Raw genomic sequence first — 25,417 nt, 5'->3', positions numbered from 1 at the left:
TGTCAAATTATTAAAGTCTAGATAAAATAGAAAATTGACCTCGTTTTGCATAAATTACAATGCAAATGTTGATTAATTTCTTTAGAAAAATGAATAAAATTAATCCTCAATTTCATTGTACTTTCTTACACACTGCTTGTATTTGTATGCTCATGAGTAATGTTCTTTTATTATAAATATCTAGAAAGTTCTGACGATTAATTACTAAATTAATGACATATATAATATAACATGCTGTATTATGGCGAATGTAGGCAATGCTGATAACTTGATTTTTTTGTATGCGTGTTTTAATTATCTTTTTTAGCACACATTTTTATTGCTATAACAAGATATTATTATGAATTGGCTTCGCGAAAAAGTGAAGCCATTATGATCAATGGCAAACATTTTTATTAAATGGTGCTCATTGTTATAAAATCTGCCATTGATCGAAAAAATAAGTTTCGTATCGAATAACGGTGTACAAACGAAATTATGCTGATATTGCGAATGGGTTTGTCATCAGCCATCCGCGCGACACTGTTTTTGCAATAATTATGCAAAAGTTATGCTCATTTTCCGCTCTTCCTGCGTAGACCCTAACAAGGTTTACAATAGGACACGCTGAAGTTCTCGCTGTCGATGATGCGGTATTGATAATTTTTGTAGGTGGTGAAGTCCACGTCGCGCATCTCGAAGACGTGATCCATGATTTTCCTGATTACAGGCAGGAAACCCGGCACATTCGCGGCAGTCGCGAGTTCATCATAGTAAGCCCACTGCCTATTCTTGAGCTTATTGATATGCCTTAGCTAATGAAAGAGAAAGAAAAGAGTTAGCTCGATCGACGTGATTTTTCGCGATGGACGTTATTGTATCGTGCATACTATTTATCTTTCTCCCGAGAGAATAATCATTTCGCTATTGTCGCTTCTCAAATTGCAATCTCTCTTCTACTACGAATTCGAGAAATTAAAAATTTCGTGAGTGGTATACCGGAATGCCTTGATCCAGCAGAGACTTCTTCTCAATTTCGTATTCTTCGCGCATCTCTTGCGACGACGGTAGTTTGACGCGGTCCTCGAGGATTGCAAGGATGTACTGCGCCTGAACGTGGCACAACGGAAATGGTATCACGAGTGCGGGCAACCCCATGAAGAACAAGTTCGTGTAGTCCATATGTACCAGGTGCTTGTAGATGGGCTCCACATGGTCGTCATTCGTACGTATCTCGACTTTAGACGACATAAAGGGATACGTAAAGTTATAGCCTGAAAAAAAATTTATTCATGAAATTGCCACAAGCAGTGAAAATCAGGTTTCACTAGGACATTCCGATATTTCTGAATTTATTACCGGTACAAAATATGAAATCGTCCACTTCCGCCGTGGAGCCGTCGAGGAAGGTGAAGATGTTTTCCTGGACAGACTCGACGCCGGGTCTCTGCTCGACGTTGTTCGACATCTTCGAGTCAAACTGTTCCGGTAGATTATGACTCAGATATACCTGGAATCGTCGCGAACGGGAAGAAAAAAGGATTAATAACAAAAAGAACGTGTCGAATCGCTGACGTTACGATCTCTGTTACATCTACGTGACGATTCTTTTAGAATTCTTTTCACGCGACTGCGACGCGTGATCTATGCGGACGCGGAAACATCACGGAAATCCGGAAATTTGATGCTGATTGCCAGGACATTGTCAAGAAGGTGCACGAAAAGAATAATTATTGATGTATCTAAAAATTTAGCTGGATATAAATTTGAAAATAATTTTATCGGATTATTAAAATAATTATAGAGAATGTTCAAGCAAAAATGTTAACATCCAGCTTGAGCGTCCTACATAATTATTTCGATTTAACAAAAATTATCTTCAGATATTCAGTCAAATTTTTATAGATACTTCAGCGAAAGAAAGAGCCGTTCTTCCCCTGAAAGCGCGATTTTATATTTTTCGAAGATAATAATCGGACAGGGATTTGTGCGCTAGCGTACTTTATTGGCGTATTGCGAGACTTCCATGGCGATATCGATGCCGGACCAGGACGCGCCGAGTATGCAAACCCTCTTGCCGGCGTAGACCTCCGGCACCCTGTACTGGTGGCTGTGAATGCGTCTACCGCGAAAGCTTTCGATACCTGGAATATGCGGAATACGACCGACAGTGTAATGACCGTTGCACAACACCACGGCGTCGAAGGTCTTCGTGGTCTCCTCCTTGGTCTCCAGTGACTCGTACGTGATCGTCCACAACGTCCGGCCGTTCCTCGTAGTTTCTGGCTCTATGCGCTTCACCAGAGTGTTCAACTGAAAACGAAAAACCCGAAATAACAATATATGTGATCAAAAGAAAAAATAGTGAAAGTTATAAAAAAACAATGACTGTTAAATAGAATATTAGTTTTAATTTGATGATCATGTTTACTGCTGTTCTCTTGTAGCGAAGAAATGTAGAGAAAATAAAACTTTCTTTTAAATATTTGTCCTGTTTTCATTTAATATACACAAAAATGGGAATATGTATTTAATTTTAATTTTCATTCCATAGAATGATATTTAAAAAGACTCACTTTAACATAGGGATGAAGATTAAAGTGTTTCGCGTAGGCCATAAGGTATTCTCTTATCACGCTGTGATGAGTGAAAGACGGACCATCCGGATCTTCAAAGGGAAAGTCAGGTATCGCCATTATTTCCTTCGGTATGTTTGTTCTGTATAAAAATAATAAGAACAACACTCATTCTCGCAGATAATTTCCATATTATAGCAATCATGCATGTATTTTATTAATTTCTATGTGTCGTGCAGAATTCAAAAGATGCGACGATCTATGTAATCTGAATAGCGATAAATAAAATTGTTAGTCGTTAGCAGTTTAGTCCAAAATAAGTTTTAATCTATTTTAGACTTTACTCGAAGAGAAATAAACACACTATTGGAAAAATATTTTCTTTATCTCATTATTAAGTGTATTCTATTTATAAATCTATCACTCTATATTTAAAAAATATTTTAATTTTATTCTCTAAATAGTTTAATATTATTCTCGATATTGTTATCTTCCTGTTTTCGTTATCCGAAAATAGGAAAACACGTTTTGTGTTATCCGACGAACTATTTTTTAAACTAAAATTAAATTTGCTGCCAAAAGCTCAAAGTTGATTTGGCAGAGCAATGTTGCTCCAAAATTTATAACCCTCATTAATAAAAAAAGAAGTGGAACGGAAAATAACATTATCTGAAAAATAGGAAATCAAATCAAGTGTTTATACGTTTGTAATTGTTTATTCTGATCGATATCGCAAAAAAGTCTTTCTAAGAGTCCTTGAGTTTTCTGTATTGTCACCCCGTCGTCCACATTGCAGATCGTTTACTCAGATTTATCAAGTTATCGTCAGCGTATTTGTCTCCTTTCCGGAAATAGTCGTTCAAGAAAACGATCGTCTCGTTAATGTGTCGTAAAGTGTATCGCGTGTCAAGCAAAGTTTATCGCGTTAATGCATTTGATCGGTGTTTCCTATATACATGTGTGCATGGTGGATTTTACTGCTCGCGATCAGCTGGACAAAGAGGTCTTACTGCCCTTTAGTTGGGTACTGAAGAAAAGAGTCTGATGAACTTTGTTGTCACCTAATGATGTAATATTATCCACCATAATATATATCGGCTAAAATACGTGAAATTTAAGATATGAATATGTGTCACTGAAACTCCGGATGGAAAACACGAATTCAATCCCTTTTAATTATCTTTGTCATATTTTGGAAATTTGACTATATTATATATTATGTCTATACACAAAATATTTCATTTTTTAGCAAATAAAATTTAAATATATATATAATTAAAATTGAAAAAAAAAGAAATAAGGATTGATATAAATATGGATTTTTATCTTCTTCAAGATATAATTTATAACTACAAATAAACAAAACAATAAAGACCAAAATAAATTAAATTAAATTAAACAAACTGAAACTAAAGAAAATCAAACAAAAAATAAAGCGACAAGCAAGAGCTCATATTTATATAAACATTTTTCTTATTACTTTCAAGAGAGAGGACTTATGTATAAAGTTAATAGTTATAAAACAATCTGCATATATTATAGTCGTATTACATCATATTTGTATTACAATTAATTTATAAATTAAGAATTATAAATAATTAACAAAAATTATGCAATGTAATATATAAATCAATTGATAAAGAATATAAGACAAGAGATTACAAAGTTGTAAAGCAATATCCCTTGGGCACGCGTCACTTACATAATTTTGCTAACTTCTCCATAATAATCATGTGAATGATACCCTCTTTAATTATCTATACATATCTTTTTTATACTCTTTGTGCTCTCTATGATTAAGTCGCTCATTAAACAAGTCCAAAGATTCGTTAGTTTTTTTATCTTTTTTTATAAATGCGACATGGTGAACTCATTTGCATATATATATGTATATATATACATATAAAACTCATAATTTATTTCATATATATATAACTATTACATGTATATATATGTTATATTTAAGATATCCAAATTTATGCTAAAGTAAAACGTGCAAGATTATAAAAATTACTAATTTATTGAAATTATTTTATTTAATATAAATTATATTCTCTTAACGTTAATTTACATTTCGTATGAAAAATATTGCATTTCTCTTTTTATTATTATTAGAAATATTATTTGCAATGCTGTTTACTCAGCTAATCATCAACCTCACCTGAGATTCTTGTACATGCTGCTGTGTATCAAAAGTCCGTGTTTGTCGAGATTTGTTTCATCGGTATACACCCATGTACCACCGATATGATCGGTTTGCTCAAATACGATAAGACTATAAGTATCTAATTTTGCTGCCACATGGCGGGCTACTACCAAACCAGCCACTCCAGCACCCACAACAGCGATTCTCGTTTTACTACTTGGCATGATTTCTTAATGAAAAGCCTGAGAAATTTATATATTAATAAAAGTTGCTAAAAAAAAAAAAAAAGAGAGAGAATTACCAAGAGAACAGATAACGAGATAAAATAACCTTATATTAATGTTTATATAAATACAAAAGAAAAGTTTATTCAGGTAAAAATTTTTTCAGAATTTTTCAGAATTAGAATACTTTTCAGAATTATTGAAAAAAAAACTACATTTTTTTCTCAGATTGTTTATTTAAATCTTGGAATATTTTATAATTCATATATAACAATTTTTTAGAAAATATGTAGATTTTTCAGTATTTCTGAAGTATTTTAATTCATATAAGAATTCTGAGAAAAATTTTCATCAATATTTTAAGAATAAAAACTAATATTACGTACGTGTTTTCTTTCCACTAAAATTGAGTGATACGATAAAATATATCTCAACTAACAACCAACAAGTTTAATTTGATAATATTATTAAATTAATATTGTTAAACAATATTTATTAATTTCTCCGATACTATCACGTTGTAATTTTTTCGTTCAACTGTAAAAACGTAACGTAATGTAAAGATGATGTTTCGTCAACAGAATCGTTTGAAATATTGAGCGAAACTATTGAAGTGTACAAAAACAAAGACAACACTTTGCATGAATTCCCGATTCTCGATATGGTTCGATCAAAGGCTGAATTAAGACTGACCAACGAAAGCCAGTCTACGTATTGCACTTCCCTCGTTAGCCGGTTTCTTTACGCTACTAACACATGGAAAATATTTTCTCTACTCGGGTTTATGGCCCCTTCTTCTGATGAAATCGCTGTGGACTTATAGTCAGCACCAGGATGCCCCGCGGGGCATTCGTAAGAGAGAGTAAAAAAAAGTGAAAAAGAGAGAGAGAGAGAGCCTGCGATTAATTCTCATTAACAAAAGCATAATTTTGAGCGAGAAATTTTAGGGTCATCGTGGTTCACGGATTAAGCAAGTAGAAGTTGTAAACACATTTATAAACATAAAATATTTCGGAGCTCACGAGGCAAATCAGAATTCGAAAGACGTAAATTAAAAAAAAATCTGATTCGTCGTTATGTAAAAAAAAGGTACCAACGTAGCATTATTAAATGCTGAAAAATTATATCATAAGGTATACATAAATACTGTCCAAAAAAATGATATGTACATTCATAAAATATAGATCTTGCAGTGATTGCAATTTAAAAAAATATGAAAAAAATTCTTTCTTGAATCTTACTGAATATTTAATTTAAAAGTCTACGAAACATGTAAATTGTAATTTCACAAATGCCTTCACATTCTATGCTGATGATTTCACGCCTGATTAGTTTTACTCTACTAACAATGTTAATAAGCAGAGAAGAAATTTGTTATGTAAAATATGCGATTTTTGAAAAAAGTCTTCTAGTTAAGTTAATACTGTAATAAGGTGAATAATTGATGTATTTATTCAAGAAAACATCGTTAACATCGTTAACGGAGAAAGCGGATAGCAAACGTGCCAAAAATCGATGATATTTTCTGAAAACGGAACGCGACGATCGCTCAACGATTTTCATGATCTTATCTCATATTCCGCATTCGATCGTATGATCTCATAAAGAAATTTAAAAAAACGCGGAAAAAAGCAACATATTAAGACTGGCGTTTCAAATGCAACGGCAAGAAATTACGTGTTACATTTCGTCATGCCGGTCGCGACGGGGAAAATTTGCACGACGAAACAGATCGTTTTTCCCCCGATTGTACGTAAGATTACCGTAATTATTTCCTGCTTTGGAAATCGTCAATTGATCCTGGCATAGAGGACTGGACGAGGAATGCGACTGGATTAATGCCCGTTCGCGATTTCGCTTAAAGCGAACTCTAATTAAATTGACATTATTCGTGCAAATAATCATTTGGTCCGTTTCTTTTACGATTTCTTTTAATTCATTTTTTTTCTGATCCCTCGCGCTTTTTCAAGTAGTAGAGAAAGTGAAACGTAGTGTTGCGTCATGCAAACGATTGTCGTGAATGTATTTGTACATATACATTTTACATGTATATAATATATATATGTATATATCATATAAATTGTGTATATACATATATATATTTGTTTCTATATGCATACATCATAACTTATTGTGTATATATCTATGTACATGTACAAATTTATAAAATGATGTTAAATATATAAACATCTCGAAAAATATTTACAATAACTTAAATTTCAAAGCGTTACGTTCAAAATGAAAGATAGGTGTCTGATTCTAAGATTTATTCGCGTGATAATATAATTTCGCATTGATAATACGATAAAATCGTAGCGAGATAAGAGCGCATTCAATATCAATGCACAAGCACATTTGTTTGTCCCCTCGAGTTTTAATCTTGATATCACATTCGTTTTAATGTCACTATTTCTGAGAAAACTGTTTCCCTTTGAAATGCATACTTGGCAAATCTGGGGGATTGCCGGTACACGCAATATTTCGTTCCGTTGCGATCGGAACAAGCGAAAGTATCAGAAATAAATGGATACAACGACGATAAACGATGGTGTTTTTCTGGTTTCAGGGTCGTGGTCAGTCAGTGTAACGAAATGTATTTAAAAATCGAAGATACACAGATGCAAAATATGATGATCGCAAAGTTTGCGCAATGATCGGAAATACACGACTTCAAATTTAATATGAGCCTACACTGGGAAAAAGATACTTAAAATTTGTGACGTATTAATTTATAGTTCATTGAAATAAATCTGTAACTTAATACGGCAAAAAAGTATTTGTTATTCTTAACAAATCAATTAAGAAATAAATTAAGAAGAAAAATGAGTTACATTTTAACTAAAGTAAGATAGATTTTACAGAAATATATATTTTGTATGTATATTATCAGGTACAAATTCTTTAGATTCAAGGAAAACAAGTAACATTTTGTTTACTAATATCTGAACTTTCTTTCTCACTTTGTCAGTGTAATGTGACGTCACTCCTCTTTATAACAAATTTATCGCGCGGGACACAAAACACGACACGATTTCTACGTCACAATTCTTACGAAGGTCATGTTATTTCGATACATCATAATTTCCGCAGCATTATCATGAGATATAATATTAAATAATCTCACGCGATGTGCGTGCCAAGGGAAACGCATTTCAATTTTATCATCTCTTGTTTATCAATCAATGCATTTTTTAAAAAAAGACCCGACAAATGTATATCTGTCGTATAATGCGTTTGAAAATCTCAAGGTCCCACGAAAACGATAATGATATGCATTTCACTGCACATATCGTTTTTGTGGGATCTTGAAATTTTTTAATGTATTATATGCCAGATATACATTCGTCGATTCTTTTTTAAAAAAATTGCAAATTGATTACAATAAGAAAATGCAAATAAATCTCCAGATATCCCTTATTGCACATAATTCGATAAGACAAATGCACTTGAAATGCGTAAACAATTTCGTTACAATTTTTTCTCGTTCTTTATTCCTAAAATAAAGCGTAGTACTTATGCGTGCATTTTCTGTGCGTCTGCAAATTTTATTTTTTCCCTCGACAAGGTGTGACTTAAAATATTTCGACTGTTTTATAAGTCAAACATCATGTGATAACAAATTAATAAGAGGACGCGCAAACAGCTTATATTTTAATACAAATTGTTTAATACAACTTTGAAAATACAATTGTTCAAGTTTGATGTTTAAATATATGCTTTTATCCGAATAAGTGTATCAGTTTTTTAGAGTCTAAATATAGTAATTCAATGAGTAATGTGAGATTTTTGATTAATTGCAGAGATAAGCTGTGTGTATCAACTTTAATTTATCTTTGGGATACATTTTGAGGATAGATTATTGAAGCATTACGATGTAATCAATATGATAAACTTTTTATTTCTCGAATATTAATCTCATTTTTATGTGTTCCGAATGCACGATTGGTACTTCGCGGAAAGAAGAATCTAAGCAGATTAAATATTGAAAGGGAGATAGTGTATTATTTATCATGCCCTTAGGCTGTGAATACGATTTAGTAGAAATACGATTTCTATATACGCAGAGGAATCTTCCGCTATGAACAAGATAATTTTCGGCTGTTACGCTAACGTCTTATCTATTTGTTATCCATTCGTCACAACGTCTTGCACAAAGTTTGCGAAATTTATGACGTTTCAATCTTGTCTCGTTATATCAATTCTAAACAAACAACTAAACAACAATAATCCTTTTGCAATTAGTCAAAGATAAATACAGTTTATCGTTTATAAAAAAATACATGTCATATTTAATTAGATAAAAAATTTATAAACAAGATTAATTAATGTCTTGATTAATTATTCGATAAAAATTCGCTATGCCAAGTTTTCAATTAAGAAAATTCGATTTCAAATTGGTTGCAATAAGAAAAGGCAAACATATTTAAGTTAAATAGAATTGGTACACTGTAGACATCACTATCGTAAAGGGTGAATAACATCTTCACCTTATTATCTGTGTGATTTGTTTCCGACGGTGTCTTAACGTGATGAAATCCGTGGAAGATCAGAATAAGTTGAAAATGATTCGTCTAAGCAATTATCTCAGACGCAAAAATGATTATGTTGCATTTCACTGCATATCGTTACTGTTTTTGTAAAATAATTAGAGAAAACGATTATACGCAACAGTAGTGATTGGAATTCTAGTTAAAACAGGAAACAAACATGAGGAAATAATATAGACTTTATTTATTGATAAAATTGAATAAATGATTAATTTTTCACGGTTCGATTATCATATTTTTTATAAGAAAATAGATGTAGCTTCTTCCCTACTATTATTTCAATGAGATTTAATATTATTAATATTAATATGCTGGTTATATATGAATTGCTTAGGGCTGGTTGTTGGCTTAGGCCAACTTCTTGATAAACTTACCTATCAAGTAACCATGTATTTGTCCTCATTTTTTAAAATAAAATAAAGGCAGACATTTACCTGATAGGTAAGTTTACCAAGAAATTAAAACAACCGACCCTTAATGTTAGAGAGAAGGAGATATCGTTTTCGAAGATTCATTCTTTTTTTCTGCTAAAAAATTGATCTATGATGACCCTAAAACTTATTAGGTAAAACTGAATAAAAATATTAAAAATATTTGTATACTCTTCTATAACATCGTAAAAAAAGTCCGTAATTTTTTAACGAAAATTATGTTTATCTCAAACTTTAGCGTAATTTTTATCTATTATCTATCGTGCGCCTTTAATAACCATGTTAAGCAATTTATATAATCTTGTTATGTGATTGTGATAAATAGTTAAATATTAATGGAAAAATAAAAATAGTATTAGTAAATCGATACACACAAAACAGTTATATAAACGCAATAAATATTGCAGTGTATGAATAATATCTATTATACAAAATTGATGCTCATTTTACAATTACCATTCATCATTTGACAGTTTATAAAATTGTCTCAAGGAGGAATCATACTCTAACTTGTTGGAGTGCGTTTTATCGACTATATTATAAATGTAATGAATTGTAGTCAGAAATATAATATTATTCTGGTGATTAATTATGTATCAGTCATCGGCATCTCATTTACACTCTTAAGATGCAATTGAATACATCTAAAATCAAACAAATAAAGAAATGTACGTACACAAATTTGCACGTACATCTATTCGAATTATGTAAATTATTTATAATTTAGATACTAAAAAACAAAAAAAGAAAAAATGAGTGACTCTTTATTTCCATGAAAAGTAACATTTACAGTATTGTCAATTAACATTACTAATTAAAGCATCTCAAAAACCTAAAATAGAAATTTAAATAAGATGAGATTTATGATTCTCTGTCGCAGGTCGCGTACTGGCAATGAAAATAAATTTAATAATCGGCAATTCAGTGCGCAACAAATTAACTCAAGCCGACAATTAAAAGAAATCGTGTACTCGAACACGCGTTGCATTAATGATCAACTTCTAAGTAAATATTAGTTGTAGTACCATAAATTATCAGCAATCACGCGATCTGGTTACATCTAATGCCACTGAAAACATCGTTGCGCGATTCGTGACATAAGTAGATATTTTATTTATACTTGCAATGTAACACCTATAAGCGCATGGTGATAACGCTTTTTGAGGAAAATGCAAAAAAATCTCGCGCCAAATACATATTACTTAAAACTGTGTGTACATCCAATAAGATAAAAATAAATATTACATACATATTTATAACCATTTTAAATTAATATTGATATAATTGATAAAAAGTTATAATAATTTACATTATAAGTATAATATAGTTACAATAACAACGCTTCGAAATAATAAAATTAAACTTCAGATTTGTTTTGTAAAACTAAATGCTTTTCACATTGTTAACTAGCTTTATTTTTGCCTTCAATTCAATATTAGAGATATGTACTATATCTTCTATTATTAATTTAGGTTAATAACTTAACTTTTAATAAATAAGACAAACAAAAATACGTAATTCATAATAATAAAAAATTTAAAATATTTAAAGAATTATTTCAGCTCAAAAGCGTTACAACAGGCGTTTTGTGATACATGTGTGCGATATAATAAGAAACATTTCGTACTATATCAGTGACTTTCGTCAATATTTTAAGAAACGTCAATTATGAATGTCAATACTAACAAGTGAATGCTACTTCGTTATCTTTTTATTACTCGATTTTTGCATTATCGCGAATATTAATAGATAAAACGGATTAAATAAATTGTATAATCGTGAATGATGTTTTTCGATTGTTTAAGATATCGGTGCAAATATATCGTTAACATAACAACATTGTCATTGCACCGTCAATCGCGGGAACACAATGAAGGGCGCTTGAAGGCTTTTATGAAACAGAGGTCTGTCACTGATTGTGACTTCTACGAGAGGAGAGGATCGTACATAGATTCATACGGTCCATATAATTCTGCTCGAGGAACAGTCATGCAGTGTTTGACGCGACACTAACTGAATAACGTACACTCGGATGGACAAAATGTATCGAGATATATCATAAAATCAATGGGAAAATTCGTTATAAAATGAGTTCGTATTATTGAAATAAAAGTTCACTCAAACATTCACGATCGCAATTAGTCCAATACAAGAAGTGGATTAGGACATTGTTGTGTAAAAATATATTAAAAGTGATGCACACATTACAGTGATTAGTTCCTAAACGTCAAAGATTAATTAAGAAATGACAAAAATGGGTAAAAGTAAGTAGAGAAAGATTTTAATTCTACATATATAAGCATCATTGGACTTTTCAACTATTTTATTATCAAAAGAAAAAACTAGTAGGTTTGTTTTTAATTTTATCCGCTCATCGCACAATTTGTTCCATGTATAATATTAATTCTCCAAAAACTGTGTAATACACGTAATCTACGTTATACATTATACATGTCTTCTAATTCACATCATTAGAATTACGAATAATGATGTGAACGATGTTACTCGTGAGATTTATTTAAAAAAAAAATTAATGTGTATTATCGAGTTTCTTAGACCGACAGTAGAGTTAAATTTACACGTATATCGTGGATTATACATATATGTATTCAATTGAAAAGACAACAATTTACAATAAAATATCAAAGCCTATTTTATTATAGTATTTCCTAAATAAAAATGCTAATTTACCAAAGAAAAAGAATTATTTGTTTTTAATCAATCGTCCTTAAGGATTAATGAAAAACAAAGAAGATATATCATACCTTATGTTTTTCAGAAAAAGAGTTGATTACATGCCGAGATGTCTTATGGCTCTTAGTCCTTTGCGGCTTCGCTATTAATTACATGCTGCGGTTAAACCTGAATCTGACCATTGTTGCGATGGTGATACCATATCCGAAGCCCGCAGCAGTCGCACAGTGTAATTTGGAGAACAGTACGTCAACTGTTGATGTTTGGATCAATGAAACATCACAAGATGACAACGCTTCTTTTTCTTTTCCGATTACGACGTCGTCCTTTACAAATGTCACGGTATCCTGAAGATAATCGCTTTAAAAGATACTCTCTTCTGCGAGTAAAATATTTACGAGATGTGCCTTCCGCGTGCAATATTAATTTTAATTTTTGTTCGTGAAAGAACAGCGTTTTTCTATTCGACATTTTCTTACTTCGCAATTTTATTTAGTACAAAGATCGATTCGCTTGGAACGAATACGAGCAGGGAATGACATTGGGTGCCTACTACTGGTTGCACTGGATATCGCAGTTGCCTGGTGGACTCCTGGCCAGGCGATACGGCACGAAACGGATATTCGGTCTAGCAAATCTCTTAACGGCTCTCTTAGGATTTCTCATACCCTACGTGACGCATCTATACGCATTAATAATTCTTCGTGTGCTGCAAGGACTGATTGCGGTAAACTTTTCGTAAGACATCCTTACAAAAATTAGGCACTTAGGTTATTATCTTATTTTTCATCTCTGCTTCAGGGTGTTATATGGCCTTCGATGCATGACATGACGGCAAAGTGGATTCCGCAGAATGAGAGGAGCAGATTCGTCAGCGCCTATCTCGGTAAGGCGCGTATAAGACCGAAATAGAATGGGAATCAAATAAATTCAAAACCTTTGATCTCCATCAAGGTCACTAAATTTCATGCAATGTCATTTTCAGGTAGTTCCTTAGGAGCTGCAGTCACTTATCCCCTGTGTGCAGCCATTAGTAATTCCTTTGGTTGGGGTGCATCTTTTCAAGTGACGTCTTTACTGGGCGTAATTTGGTGAGTAATTTGGTTTTCTCGGAGAAATCATAATACAATTTGAGTATTTTGCGTACTGTCCAATTCCTTGAAAATTGCTTTATTGTGAATTATCGTAGGTTCTGCTTCTGGCACTTTCTCGTGTATGATTCGCCGCAACAGCATCCGCGGATCTCCAATGACGAGAAAAATTACATTCTTGATAATATCACTGGATCCGTCGAGGATGAGGAAAACGCTCAGATACCCTGGCGATCAATAATTCTGTCGGGGCCGGTATGGGTCACCATCATCGCACATTGGGGCACAACTTGGGGTTTGTTCACTCTCATGACGCAAGCGCCGACTTATTTCAACTTTATTCACGGTTGGAATATTAATACCGTAAGTTCGTACCGTAAGATTTTGTCTCGTACAAGTAGTAAATGTTTTATTTCATTCCGTACTGTTCATAATTTAAATCTGGAAATTACCCTTCCAGACCGGGATACTGGCAGGAATACCGCACTTGCTCAGAATGATCTTCTCGTATTTCTTCTCGATGCTGAGCGACTGGCTACTCCGTACGAGACGAATGAGCTTGACAAACGTTAGAAAATTGGCTACCTTCGTTTGTACCGGCGTACAAGGGATCATCATCGTTGCTCTTGGATTCAGCGGATGTCATCCGTTACTTGCGATCATCTTTATGATGACCGGTACTGCGGTCAACGGCGCCGTTTCCGCCTCCACTTTGGCGAACTTCGTCGATCTGAGTCCCAATTACGCCAGTGTCCTTCTTGGATTCGCTGGCATGATTATCATATGGGCTGGATTTATCTCGCCGGCTATTGTTGGCGCATTGACAAATAATAATGTGAGACCAATCTTCGATTTACATACAGTTGCATACTAAGAGTATTTTATGTCATGAATCAGAATCTTTTTTTCACGGTAATATTAATTAAATTTTTTACAGCAAACCGTGGGACAATGGCGCTGGGTCTTCCTCATCGCTGCCGCTAATTCGATAGCAAGCTGCATTATATACATGATATTTGGCTCTTCAAAAGAGCAACCGTGGAATCAGTATGCCAAATTAAATACGAAGGAACGAGAGATGCAGGATCTGACTCCAATGGCCGCGAAACGTGACAATGACGCCGGAAATGCAGATGACACTGAAAAATCGAACTTTATTAAAGAAAGATAACAAAGCAATTTTTAACTCTTTGGTAACTAAACTTGATTCAATTTTATAAGTTTGAACTGTATCAGTTCAACTAAACCAAAAAAAAGAACTTCAAAGAAAAGCTATAATTTCGTGCAAATATTGCACGAGCTCATGATTACTTAGGAAATTCCTTCAAAGGACATTATTTAATAAAGAAAATGTTAACGATTGATCGTATATTTAATAATACACTCGCATAACTTATTCTTGGAACATTTTATCATGAGGAAACAGAAGAATGAAGGGGTGAAATTACAATGTAAATAAATGTTAAACTATTTGCACTACGCTAAGATGTATCATGACTTAGATGCATTTTCGATTGCTACACGCTCGATAAATCAAATTTACATATATCTAATTCCTTATAATAATAACGGATTATACACTTCCGCCTTCGCATGTGCGCAATATGTAAATTGCGGTGTATAAGTTCCAGTAACAGAATTGACGGGCGGCGAATCGAATTATTCTCTATCATATGACCATCACGTCCGTTCTTACATGAAAGAATTATCGGAATTATCACAGGTCTTTTTCTGCTGTGGAGCAGATTAAATACCGCGCCTTATCCTACTTCCTGGACACGCATCATGTAGCTACCATATCTATCACTCACGGACCTTCGAATCATCGCTATCGCCCGTAAATGAAAGTGCACAGCGGTTTGAATCATCGAAACATGTACATTTTCAAATAACTGTAGAAACAAAGAAGATACAATGTAGATACCTTGTACGTTAAACAGCAATATTGTTTATGCGTATTGAGATTTTTTGCATCTTACAATTATAATAAATCTTGCGAATTTTAAGTATCGATTTTCCCTCTTTGTAATGGATACTTTTCAAGTATCTATTATTATTAATATCTAAGTTTGAATCAAAATTTTTAGACTTTGATAATAAATCTTCACGTTTATCGGAAGACTGATTTACACACGGACAGAGACAAACCACATATTTTCTTCCAAAAGCCACAGTAATGCGACATTCTAATATTTGTTTTTTATATTTTTAATGATAAATAATATAATAATTTAATTTAATACATACTTAAGTATAGCAAAGTAAAATGCATATTTTGTTAAATAAATTCTACAAAATATTAAATTAACAAAATGTAGATCACATTAGGCCAGAATAAACGAGCAAGAAGAATGTTAAGAATAATAAAAACAGCATTCGTATACAAATTAAAGAAGTCTTCTTTAATTTATATAAATATACAGTTATTACTTTTAATATCCTTTTCGCTAATTTATTCTAATCTAAGTCAATATGAAAATATTTTGTGAATATCTATAAGAATCGTTACAATATTTTTTCATATTTTTCAATATAAAAATATATATAAATAATTCTAAATTAATAAAACATTAATTTTTTCTCGAAAAAAGTCAAGATATTAACGATTCAATATATCATGCCATATTTTAAATATTTCCAGTAAACTCTATATTATATTTTGGAAGTTTCTAGACACTTAAAAGATACAAAGATTTAAGCTCAAAAATTTTAATTAATAATATAAATAATTCATATAAATATTCATATAAATAATTCATATAAATAATCTAAAGGATCATGAAATAATTTATGCTAATCATCAAATAGATATATAAATGTGATTTCCCTCTATGAAATACGAACTAGTCGCGTAAAATAACTCATACACTATATATTAGCTATCTGTAATATATCATAATCTAATAAGTAGCAAATGTAAATACAGGTAGAAAACACAGTTATGCGACTAGTATCAAAAGCGCGTAATAATAACGCAAATACAAATATGCAGTTGGAAGCTCGAAGCTCCTAAGTTTCGACTGAGATATGAGAAAGGAATTTTATAATATACTAATATTAGGCCTAAAATAGGAATATGTTGTCACAAATGAATCAATCTAAAGTTTCATTATGTGATTCGCACGCGCATCCCGATTTAAATATATGTTATCTTATTATATTATTCATTGTAATATATTATTTCATAGTGTATATATATATATATATATATATATATATATATATATAAATTTTATATATATTTATGTTTCTGTATGTGTGTACATATAATCATTCTCTATTTCTATGTTGATAGAACTTCAAATGTGTGCTTCTAGTGACAACAAGTGACTTTTGTCGTTTGTGTTGATTTTAGGTTTCCCTACTATTAAATGTTGATTTTAATATTTTTGCTTATACATATAATAAAATAAAATAATTTTTCAAAATAAATTTTATACATGTATCGATAATGTTTTTAAATTTGCATACATGGTTATACTTGAAATATTAAATTATTTACGCTAACAAAAATAAACTCAGATTCTGCAAAAATGTAAAATAAATAAATATAAATAAGTTTTCTTATGTACGTTTCAAATTTATAGCTAGAATATTTTTGTAATTTTTATTTTTGACTTTTGCTAAAATTTCACGATTTCTTTCATCATTAACATGTATATAATTAGTTATATATGTTATATATCTTCTTCTATCTTTTTAGGTCCATATTCAAGTTTAATATTTGGATATTATATTTTTGCACTACCCTGTAAGTATAGAATGCTTTAATTATCGAAAGAATTGGTATACCAATAAATTTCATATAGAGATACAAAAAAACTCGTCTCAAAAAATTTTCATAAGGATAATATCCAGATTTTAAAAGGGCAGTGAATTTAAGAAATATGAACACGTTGGCACATTGTAATAGAAACCTTTGTTGCGCATTTTACCGCATGTAATCTAGGACTTCAGAAAAATGCATTTTGTTCATTGATTTTTTGTAGATGTGTATTATGTGAATATAGAATGCATATCTGTTGAAAACGTCAATATATACTCTGGCAAACATTTAATAATTACTCCAGCAATATACTGTAACGACAATTTCACTTCGATACTGTTAAATGTACTTTCAGTTTCGGTTGCGTCTACTTATCACTAGAACAGTTTATAACTTGTCTAATTGGTATCTCGTTTGGACCTGGTGCAATGTCTAATCATTTCTAATCATAGCAAGTACGATGCAACAGTAGCGCTATTAGATTAAGTTAGATAGAGTCACTATTAATTCATTACCTATCTAGAGAATGATCTGTTAAAGCGTCATTAGTCTTTGTTACCTCTGATTGTTTGGTGTTCAAAGTCGAACATATACATATATGTGTCGTAACACATACTATTCCTAACATATGTCCAACATATTGTACATAAGTTTGTTTTCAAATAAAAATATCTCACTGGAAAAATTGCATGTTATGCGACAATAATAAATAATAATGGCACTACTTTTTCGTCAACGTAAAATTTTTAAGTAATTTTTAAGTAAAAAATAATCAATGACAATCAAATATATTTTCGATACTATCGAAAGTACTTGACCGTCATCTTAATTTCAACATTAATAATGTAATATTGAATTAAAAAATACCATTTAGAAAAATATTGTTAAAGTGCTTGTAAAAATGGCACTGAATAAAGTTGTAAGATTAGAGCGCAACACGTTGATGCTGTAAGATAAAATATTTCGTGACCCTTTGCACTTATCTTTAAATAAATAATTTAATAAGGAACCTGTTGAAATTAATCAGTTATCTGATCAATTTTGTGCATTTTGTGCACTATATATATATTTATCCGCTGCTTTGATTCTAAATCTCATTTGTTCTACGAAAAATTATGCGCGTTGCGTTTACGTAAAATAAAATCCGAAAAATTAGATGAGAAACTATATTAATCATTAGTAGGCGGATCCATAGCACATATTATAGCTTTCATTACGCTGGCTGCCGCCAATGACGCATAAGGCTGCCATTCTTTGATTCGAGTACCGTCTTTATAATCGGCAATGCCTCGGATTACAACAAAATTTTCGCGGCAATTACCCAAGATGCTCTCTACGACAGCATCCATTTCCGCGTCAAATGCAAGCGCGCCGAATCGACTCGCAAACTTTTGTCTAAGTTGATCGTCTCGCGCGACTTGTCGACCAGACGCTACTGGCGCTAGATGAATTCGCGAGGCTACATCAGTTCTATAATAATAAAATATTAATATATATTTATATATCAAAACGCGTGCAATTTTCATGATTTCTATCAATTACCTTTTATTTATAGAATCTTGAGGTGCAGTTGGATGAGATACTTCAATAACGTCCCTCTCTCCAATCGCCATGTACAATTTATCAGATTCTGGTGGTGGTGCGTTAAAATCGTGTTCTGATTGATTGACCAGATTTTGTAGACCTTCTTTCATATACGTTTGCCACGGTGGAAACTCTTCGTTTTCAGCCTACAGAAAAAAAGATAAGTATATGAGCTGAGATTATTAAATTAATATATTTTTAAACAATTATAATCAGCACCAAGATCTAGCTGCAACCGTTTAGGCTTTCTTAACTTTATCGATATGTTTGAACATTTATACGGTCTAAGAATTTATTGTAGATAAGTATATATTTTAAACAAACATATAACAAATATTATATGCAAATATTGATGAAATTACCTGTTTTTTGAGAGACGCCGCAATTTCTTGAAGACCGAGATTCGGCGGGCAATATTCCTTGGTCTCAAACTGATAGCTCCCGTTTTCGTTCATCTTGGCACTTTCGCAATAAACGTAAGTATACTTCTTATTGAGCGGCGTTGGATGCGATATTACTATGTCACCTAGTCGCACGTGTTTATTGTAATCTGTATAATGAGGAACACCGCCACCAACTCCAACGAGAAAGACGAAATCCACCTTTTGGAATGTACCTGCAAATATGATAACAATACGTAATAAAAAAAAAATATATATATACGTATAATGTAAAAAAAGATTCCAAAGAAGATATTAAATGTATACCTAACAATCTAGTAGTGGTATTGCCAGCTGCGGTCATTGCTTCCCTGGTGTGTCCCACAGTTGGCAATTTAGTGCACACAATCCTATGTGCACCGATATTGCCCAAGGTATATACATTTGATTCTCCTATAACAAACAATATCTATTCATTATTTGTATCTTTATGTATTTTCCAATTTACGTCTTCTTCTTGATTTGCATATGATACATGTGCATTGTGCGGCTATCAACAAAGTAGGAACCTTTATGTGTGACAATAAAATGGGTAACAATCCATTCTATGTAGATACATCTCCCGAGTCTAGCGATAATACTAGACATAATAGAGAAAGGCCAATAATATCTAAAGTTTGTCTTTAAAAATCTGTATCTGGTACCGCCAAAAAGTTATAGATTCAATACATCTGAATGGATTCAGTTATTAAAAATTAAAATATTTAATTAAAATTTTCGAAAACAAAAAGTAAAGAGTGTTGTCATATTGATAAGAAGAGAAAAAAATAATAAAATATTTTATGTCAGGAATATAAAAATTAAATTGTTAAAATATTATTTTTATCGTATTAGATAAAATAAAAATTAATAAAATAATGTAACGTATAAAAATTAGATAAAGTATAAATACAAAACATACAAATAATAAAACATAAAACATAAATATGAATGTACAAAACATAAATAAGCTTAACAAAAACGTTACACATAACAAAAACAAAGGCGTACAAAACGTTTACAACACAAAACAACTTATAATAAGAATTTTACTAACATACATAATATACAAAATTATTTATAACATAAAAAAGGCAGTGTGTTTCAGAATGTATGTTTGCAGCACCATTTTGCCCTGCATTGTTCTTCGGTCACAAGCAATTGGCAAGCTATGAAATGACATTAAAATAATAGTTATATTACAACTACTTTACCAAAGCGGCATATCACTCGCGGAATCCCATCAATCGTATCTGGTGAGCTTGCGGTACCTAAAGTTTCATGCATGATGAAATACATCCTCATTATCGTTTAAATATTTTTCGCCAATTAGCAAGCAATAAATCAACAGTTATATTTGCGCGAAACCGGAAAAAGAAGGATATGATTACATAATCGAAATGCTAATAGAAATTTATTCGGTATAATTTGAACAAAATACTTTAAAAAATGATAATTTGTAATAACTTGTTTCTATAAAAAAAACCTATAGTTTAAAATAAAAGTAAGAGAATCAATAGAACTATCCTTCTAATGTTGTAAAAGAATTTAGTTATAATTATTTATCTAATAAAAGAATAGAATAAAGAAATTAGTTCACTTTTTAAAGCATTATTCTAGTATATCGCAAGTGTTACAGTTTTAGAAGTATCAGTGTTGATACAAGATAAAATGTATCTTAAACAGTAATAAATAAGAAAAGATCTTACCAACTGTAGTGTAGCGGACAAAAGTTTCCTTGTTCTCAATTAATGAATCCACAGCAAGTTTTTCACAGTATTGAGCTGTAATGATAGCTATGGTGGGTTGTTTCGCTACCGTTGGCATCTGCTTCACCACCTATAAACATTTTAAAACATTACAATATAAAAAAGTTAATAAAAATAAATTTGAAAATTTTTATGTAAGTAATAAATTACTTGAATTTGAGTATCTTCATGGACAACACGAGTGAAAGCTCCATGATCCATCGCTTTAACAAGCCCTTTTTCTTGAAGCTCTTTTAATTTAGCCTCCACAGCTAATGGCTCCCATCCATGTTCCCTAAAAATAAAATAAAATTAAAATGTAATTTCTTTAACGTGTTATTTTCTTAATTTAAATTCTTTAATACAGTTACTTGCCTTGCTATATCAACTATGGTAACTGGATTTGGATAGGCAGACTCAATAAGTTCCAGAACTTTTTCTACTGTTAGTTCAATCACTTGACCCAAGACGGTTTCGTCTGTGGATACTTTCAATTAAAAAAAAAAAAAAAGAAATTCTTATTAAATCGTGCAATTAAGTCATAGGCATTGTGGTAAGTTTGTCAGATTTAAAGCCGCACATATGTTTATTGTAATTAAAAAATGACAGTTAATAGCATTGAAACAAGAATGTAACACTCCATAACATATGCAAGTTAAATTTCTGTTATGTGGATGAGTCTAAATTTGTATATTAGATAGCTTTTAATCTGTTTAAAGTAGAGAAATGTGTGAAAGTTTCGGAAGTAATATAACTAAAATAAGTGTGCAATTTAACTAGTGTCTGTTTCTATAGCTAGAGTCGAGCTAGAACCGTTAGTGAAAGATACAGCTAATATGTATGTAGGAGAGTGAAACTTGAACACATATGGCGGCTACTGACCATGAGTAGAAGGTTCGTGCTCTACATGGATGCATTTCCTTAAAGAATGAAGACTAAAATGGCAATGTCATTGTACTATGTAGTACAGCAATAAATAATCAATTAGAAACATAGTTAGAATTTAAGATGGACAAATAAATCTGATTTTTATGACATGTATATGATATGCAGCTAACATGTGCATACGTTTTTGATGCTATGAATTTCCATGTTTAAAATTAATGCAGATAAAATAGCATTGTCGAAATTAAATTTTAAATAAATAAATCCATATTCCAAATAATAATCTGTTGTGTAATCTGTATTAAAGTATATTGGACCATAAAATGTGTTTTGTGTTGTATAATAATTTTTATCTATAATCATGCTGTGAGGGTAGACATGTAGATATATATTGTACATCATGTATAGGAAATGTATATCAAATCCAGGTCAAGTGGTTAAAGAGGCTGTTTTTCACACTCTAGTTAATGTATCCTCTAGTAATCATTCTGTTAAATAGATCGGAAAATTCTTTCTTACATAATCAAAGTGCATAATAATTTTCATAAACTTGTAACATGTTTCGTCAATTAAAAATATAAAAATATATCTTCTAAAAAATAAAAAATAAAAAATACATTCTTTAAATCTACTGAATAGAACGGCATAATAATTTTCATAAATTTGTAACATGTTTCGTCAGTTAAAAATATAAAAATATATCTTCTAAAAAAAAAAAAAAAAAAAAAAAAAAGAGTAATAATAATAAATACATTTTTTAAATCTGCTGAATAAAATGGCTATTATATAAAACAATGCAATGCAGATCATAATATTAGAAAACTATGTTAAGTCAATGTTGTTATGGTTACCAGATTATTGTGCCAAGTGCGACAGAATGTATATATATCTATTAGGCAAGTAGAGAGAAAAACTCCTTATTTTATCTAAAAAAATACATGGAAAAAATGTATGTCTCGTACAATAATTATTGTTATTATGTTAGGAAAATATTATGTGTGTCAGTTTTGCTTTAAACTATTAGCGTGTATTTGAAAAAAAAGGAGAATAAACATCAATGAAAGGTGATAAAAATGATGTTTTTCATTCTCGAACCTGAGCTCCACATAACTTTCTCAGAGGGAGGAAGTGTGAATAGTAAGTGACCAGTAGCTGTGAATAATAGAGATTAAGTATGAAATAGATGTTCACGCTCAATATAATGTAAATGCGAAAGTACAGAATGTACATGGGAAAACCTTGACTTAAATTACATAATGGATATGAGCCACCAAGAGTTTTAGTCAAGTGTGCATTTCCTTTTGTGTTCAATTACTGTGTACTTGAGACATGTCCAATATCTTTCAATCAAGAACCATTAAGCTCAATCAGCTTAATCAAATAATCATTAACCCCCTCCCCTTTCCCATATAGATTTTTCTTATTAAGTCAAAGTAGATTATATTTGAGAATGAGAATGTATGTATGAAATATACAGACTGAATCCGATACTCCTTATGTGCAACTATCTCTGTAATAACACATTAACAAAGAAGAAATAACTATTTACTTACATGGCCTGCTCGGAAGGGTAATTGGCTCTTCCAGTTGTCTTAATTCTACTTCCAGCTTTTTAATGCTGGGATATTTGTGCTGCATCAATTTCATTATCTTTTTAATAAATCCCACATAATCTGCAAAGAAAATAACTAACATTATTAAAAGTATTACACAGAAAGATAACTCATATTAATCATGGAAATTTACATATAAAAGATTAATCAATTTCATATACAAATGCTTTCTTAAATATCTTATAGAATTTCACGTTTGCCTCCTATTGCCAGTAGTTTAAAATTAGACCTTAGTGTTTATAGGAACAAAGAAACGTTTAGAGCTTTTACATCAGACACGTTTGATCTCAAGAATATACTTCTAAGAATACCACTCTGGTTAACAATCAATCAGTGTATCGCGTTACGATTCACCTCTAGGAAACTCCTGCGGTGTGACGAGTTCTCTGAAAAATTCTTGCGCGACGCTCGGCTGTTCCGTCTCAGCGAGTGCGCCGACAAACCAGAACTGAAGGGTCCTCTGTTCCTGCGTGTGCTTCCCGGTTTGCGCGCTCACCAGGAACACTCTGAATTGCAGGCACAGTTGGGCAGGCTGCACCTCGCCGTTTGTCACTGCGACAATTAGATAACAGATAATATGCCATCTGTCCAGCTGGATTTAATTAAATATTAATTAAATAAAACATAGTACTGCCGACTGATTAAAGCAAGAGCATCGCACCGGTCACAGCCTGTTTGTTGATGACGATCCCCTTGTGGTCGCCGCCGGCGACGTGGACGTTGTTCTCATTTCCGTTCACCGTCGGGGGCTCCAGGGCTTGCCTCTCGATTATCAGCGTCGTGGAGTTCGCTGTCTTGCACTTTGGCGTCATGACGATGTGCTCTGTCCCGGGGAAAGAAGAAAACGTGTGTCCACAGAAAATTTCCTTATCATCTTTATTGCGCGAGATAATCGGGGGAATAAAATCGGGAAATCACATCGTAATTTCGCTCAAATTTGTCCGTCCTTGCATTTTCGCATTCTTTTTTTTTCTTCGGTGCAATAATTTAGTTCAAGACGTTTGATGGGACGGCGAACAAACAGCAGCTGTTTGCGAAAAAAAAAAAAACGCGATAATCTGATCAGTCTCGAAATAAGAATCATTCCCCGCCCTGATATTCTTTCTTTTTCTCTCGCTTTCTCTCCCTTCCTCCTCCTTTCGTGTATTTTTCTATCTTGTATGCGCAACGAAAAAGTTCGCTTACCAGTCATTTCGTTCATCTTCGCGACGTTATTCCGTACTGTTTGCTGTGACACACTGCCTGTTGTTCCCTCACAAAAGTGACAGGAAGGCTCGCACCGAAGCAGAACACTCTGTAACGCAACGCAGGTGCGACGCTAACCTCCGCTCCGATCGACGAGCGGCCGCTTACTGTTACACCAGTGGCGTCACAAGCAACTGTTCCTTTTTCTCTCGTCTCTCCTCGCTTACTCTCCACCTCTACCGTGAACATCGGCGCTGGCGCCTGTGATGTCAGTCGCCGATGCATCATCCCTTCTCATCCCCTACCCTCCTTGCCCCTTCGTTTTGCTAAAACAACCCCTTGCACCCAATCCTGTCGATTACTCCAATTTTCATTACAGCATGTTAGACGGGAGAAATTCACTGATTCGGAAAAAACGGTCGGAAGAGACTTTAAACAATGAGCTGACACAAAGGTCGCCGTTCGATTATTCATCGATGCGTCACTGATTGCATAGAATGACGTCACCATTATTTATATAACGAATGAT

The 25,417-nt window shown here is 32.2% G+C and overlaps 3 protein-coding genes and 1 long non-coding RNA gene across 10 annotated transcripts; 2 read left to right on the top strand and 2 right to left on the bottom strand.

The window, feature by feature from the left end:
• Positions 1-115: 115 nt before the first annotated feature.
• Positions 116-12,797, bottom strand: LOC105832438 (flavin-containing monooxygenase FMO GS-OX4). 4 transcript variants are annotated; one of them, XM_036289489.1, is made up of 7 exons: positions 12,669-12,685; positions 4,717-4,972; positions 2,556-2,697; positions 1,981-2,292; positions 1,339-1,489; positions 979-1,253; positions 116-794 (listed from the first exon to the last, which is right to left on the bottom strand). In XM_036289489.1, the coding sequence occupies exons 2-7, from the start codon at positions 4,923-4,925 to the stop codon at positions 582-584; spliced, it is 1,302 nt and encodes a 433-aa protein (XP_036145382.1). In that variant the 5' UTR covers positions 4,926-4,972; positions 12,669-12,685; the 3' UTR covers positions 116-581. The 4 variants fall into 4 exon arrangements, with proteins under 4 accessions (XP_036145382.1, XP_012528814.1, XP_012528815.1 ...); XM_012673360.3 differs by lacking the exon at positions 12,669-12,685 and adding an exon at positions 5,312-5,684; XM_012673361.3 differs by lacking the exon at positions 12,669-12,685 and adding an exon at positions 5,312-5,684 and having other exon boundaries at positions 4,717-4,943.
• LOC118646486 lies at positions 2,681-10,558 on the top strand. The gene is made up of 2 exons (XR_004964057.1): positions 2,681-3,624; positions 7,492-10,558. It is a non-coding gene; the product is annotated as an uncharacterized LOC118646486 (long non-coding RNA).
• Positions 11,709-15,694, top strand: LOC105832437 (putative inorganic phosphate cotransporter). The gene is made up of 8 exons (XM_028195046.2): positions 11,709-12,167; positions 12,683-12,939; positions 13,094-13,324; positions 13,399-13,483; positions 13,583-13,688; positions 13,787-14,051; positions 14,149-14,523; positions 14,626-15,694. Exons 1-8 carry the CDS (start codon positions 12,149-12,151, stop codon positions 14,857-14,859), a joined length of 1,572 nt encoding a protein of 523 aa, XP_028050847.1. The 5' UTR covers positions 11,709-12,148; the 3' UTR covers positions 14,860-15,694.
• A 1,598-nt stretch (positions 15,695-17,292) lies between these two features.
• Positions 17,293-25,331, bottom strand: LOC105832440. Of its 4 annotated transcripts, XM_012673364.3 has the most exons (13): positions 24,889-25,331; positions 24,365-24,526; positions 24,058-24,255; positions 23,644-23,763; positions 23,186-23,242; positions 21,581-21,692; positions 21,377-21,500; positions 21,167-21,296; positions 20,672-20,728; positions 19,746-19,871; positions 19,401-19,654; positions 18,997-19,184; positions 17,293-18,924 (listed from the first exon to the last, which is right to left on the bottom strand). In XM_012673364.3, the coding sequence occupies exons 1-13, from the start codon at positions 24,902-24,904 to the stop codon at positions 18,624-18,626; spliced, it is 1,845 nt and encodes a 614-aa protein (XP_012528818.2). In that variant the 5' UTR covers positions 24,905-25,331; the 3' UTR covers positions 17,293-18,623. The 4 variants fall into 4 exon arrangements, with proteins under 4 accessions (XP_012528818.2, XP_012528820.2, XP_012528819.2 ...); XM_012673366.3 differs by lacking the exon at positions 20,672-20,728; XM_012673365.3 differs by lacking the exon at positions 23,186-23,242.
• Between the last annotated feature and the right edge of the window lie 86 nt (positions 25,332-25,417).

This window comes from Monomorium pharaonis, chromosome 7 (genome assembly GCF_013373865.1).
Source record: "Monomorium pharaonis isolate MP-MQ-018 chromosome 7, ASM1337386v2, whole genome shotgun sequence".
NCBI lineage: Eukaryota > Metazoa > Arthropoda > Insecta > Hymenoptera > Formicidae > Monomorium > Monomorium pharaonis.
The sequence above is the reverse complement of the archived record's forward strand: the minus strand, read 5'-3'. Positions and strand labels throughout refer to the sequence as shown.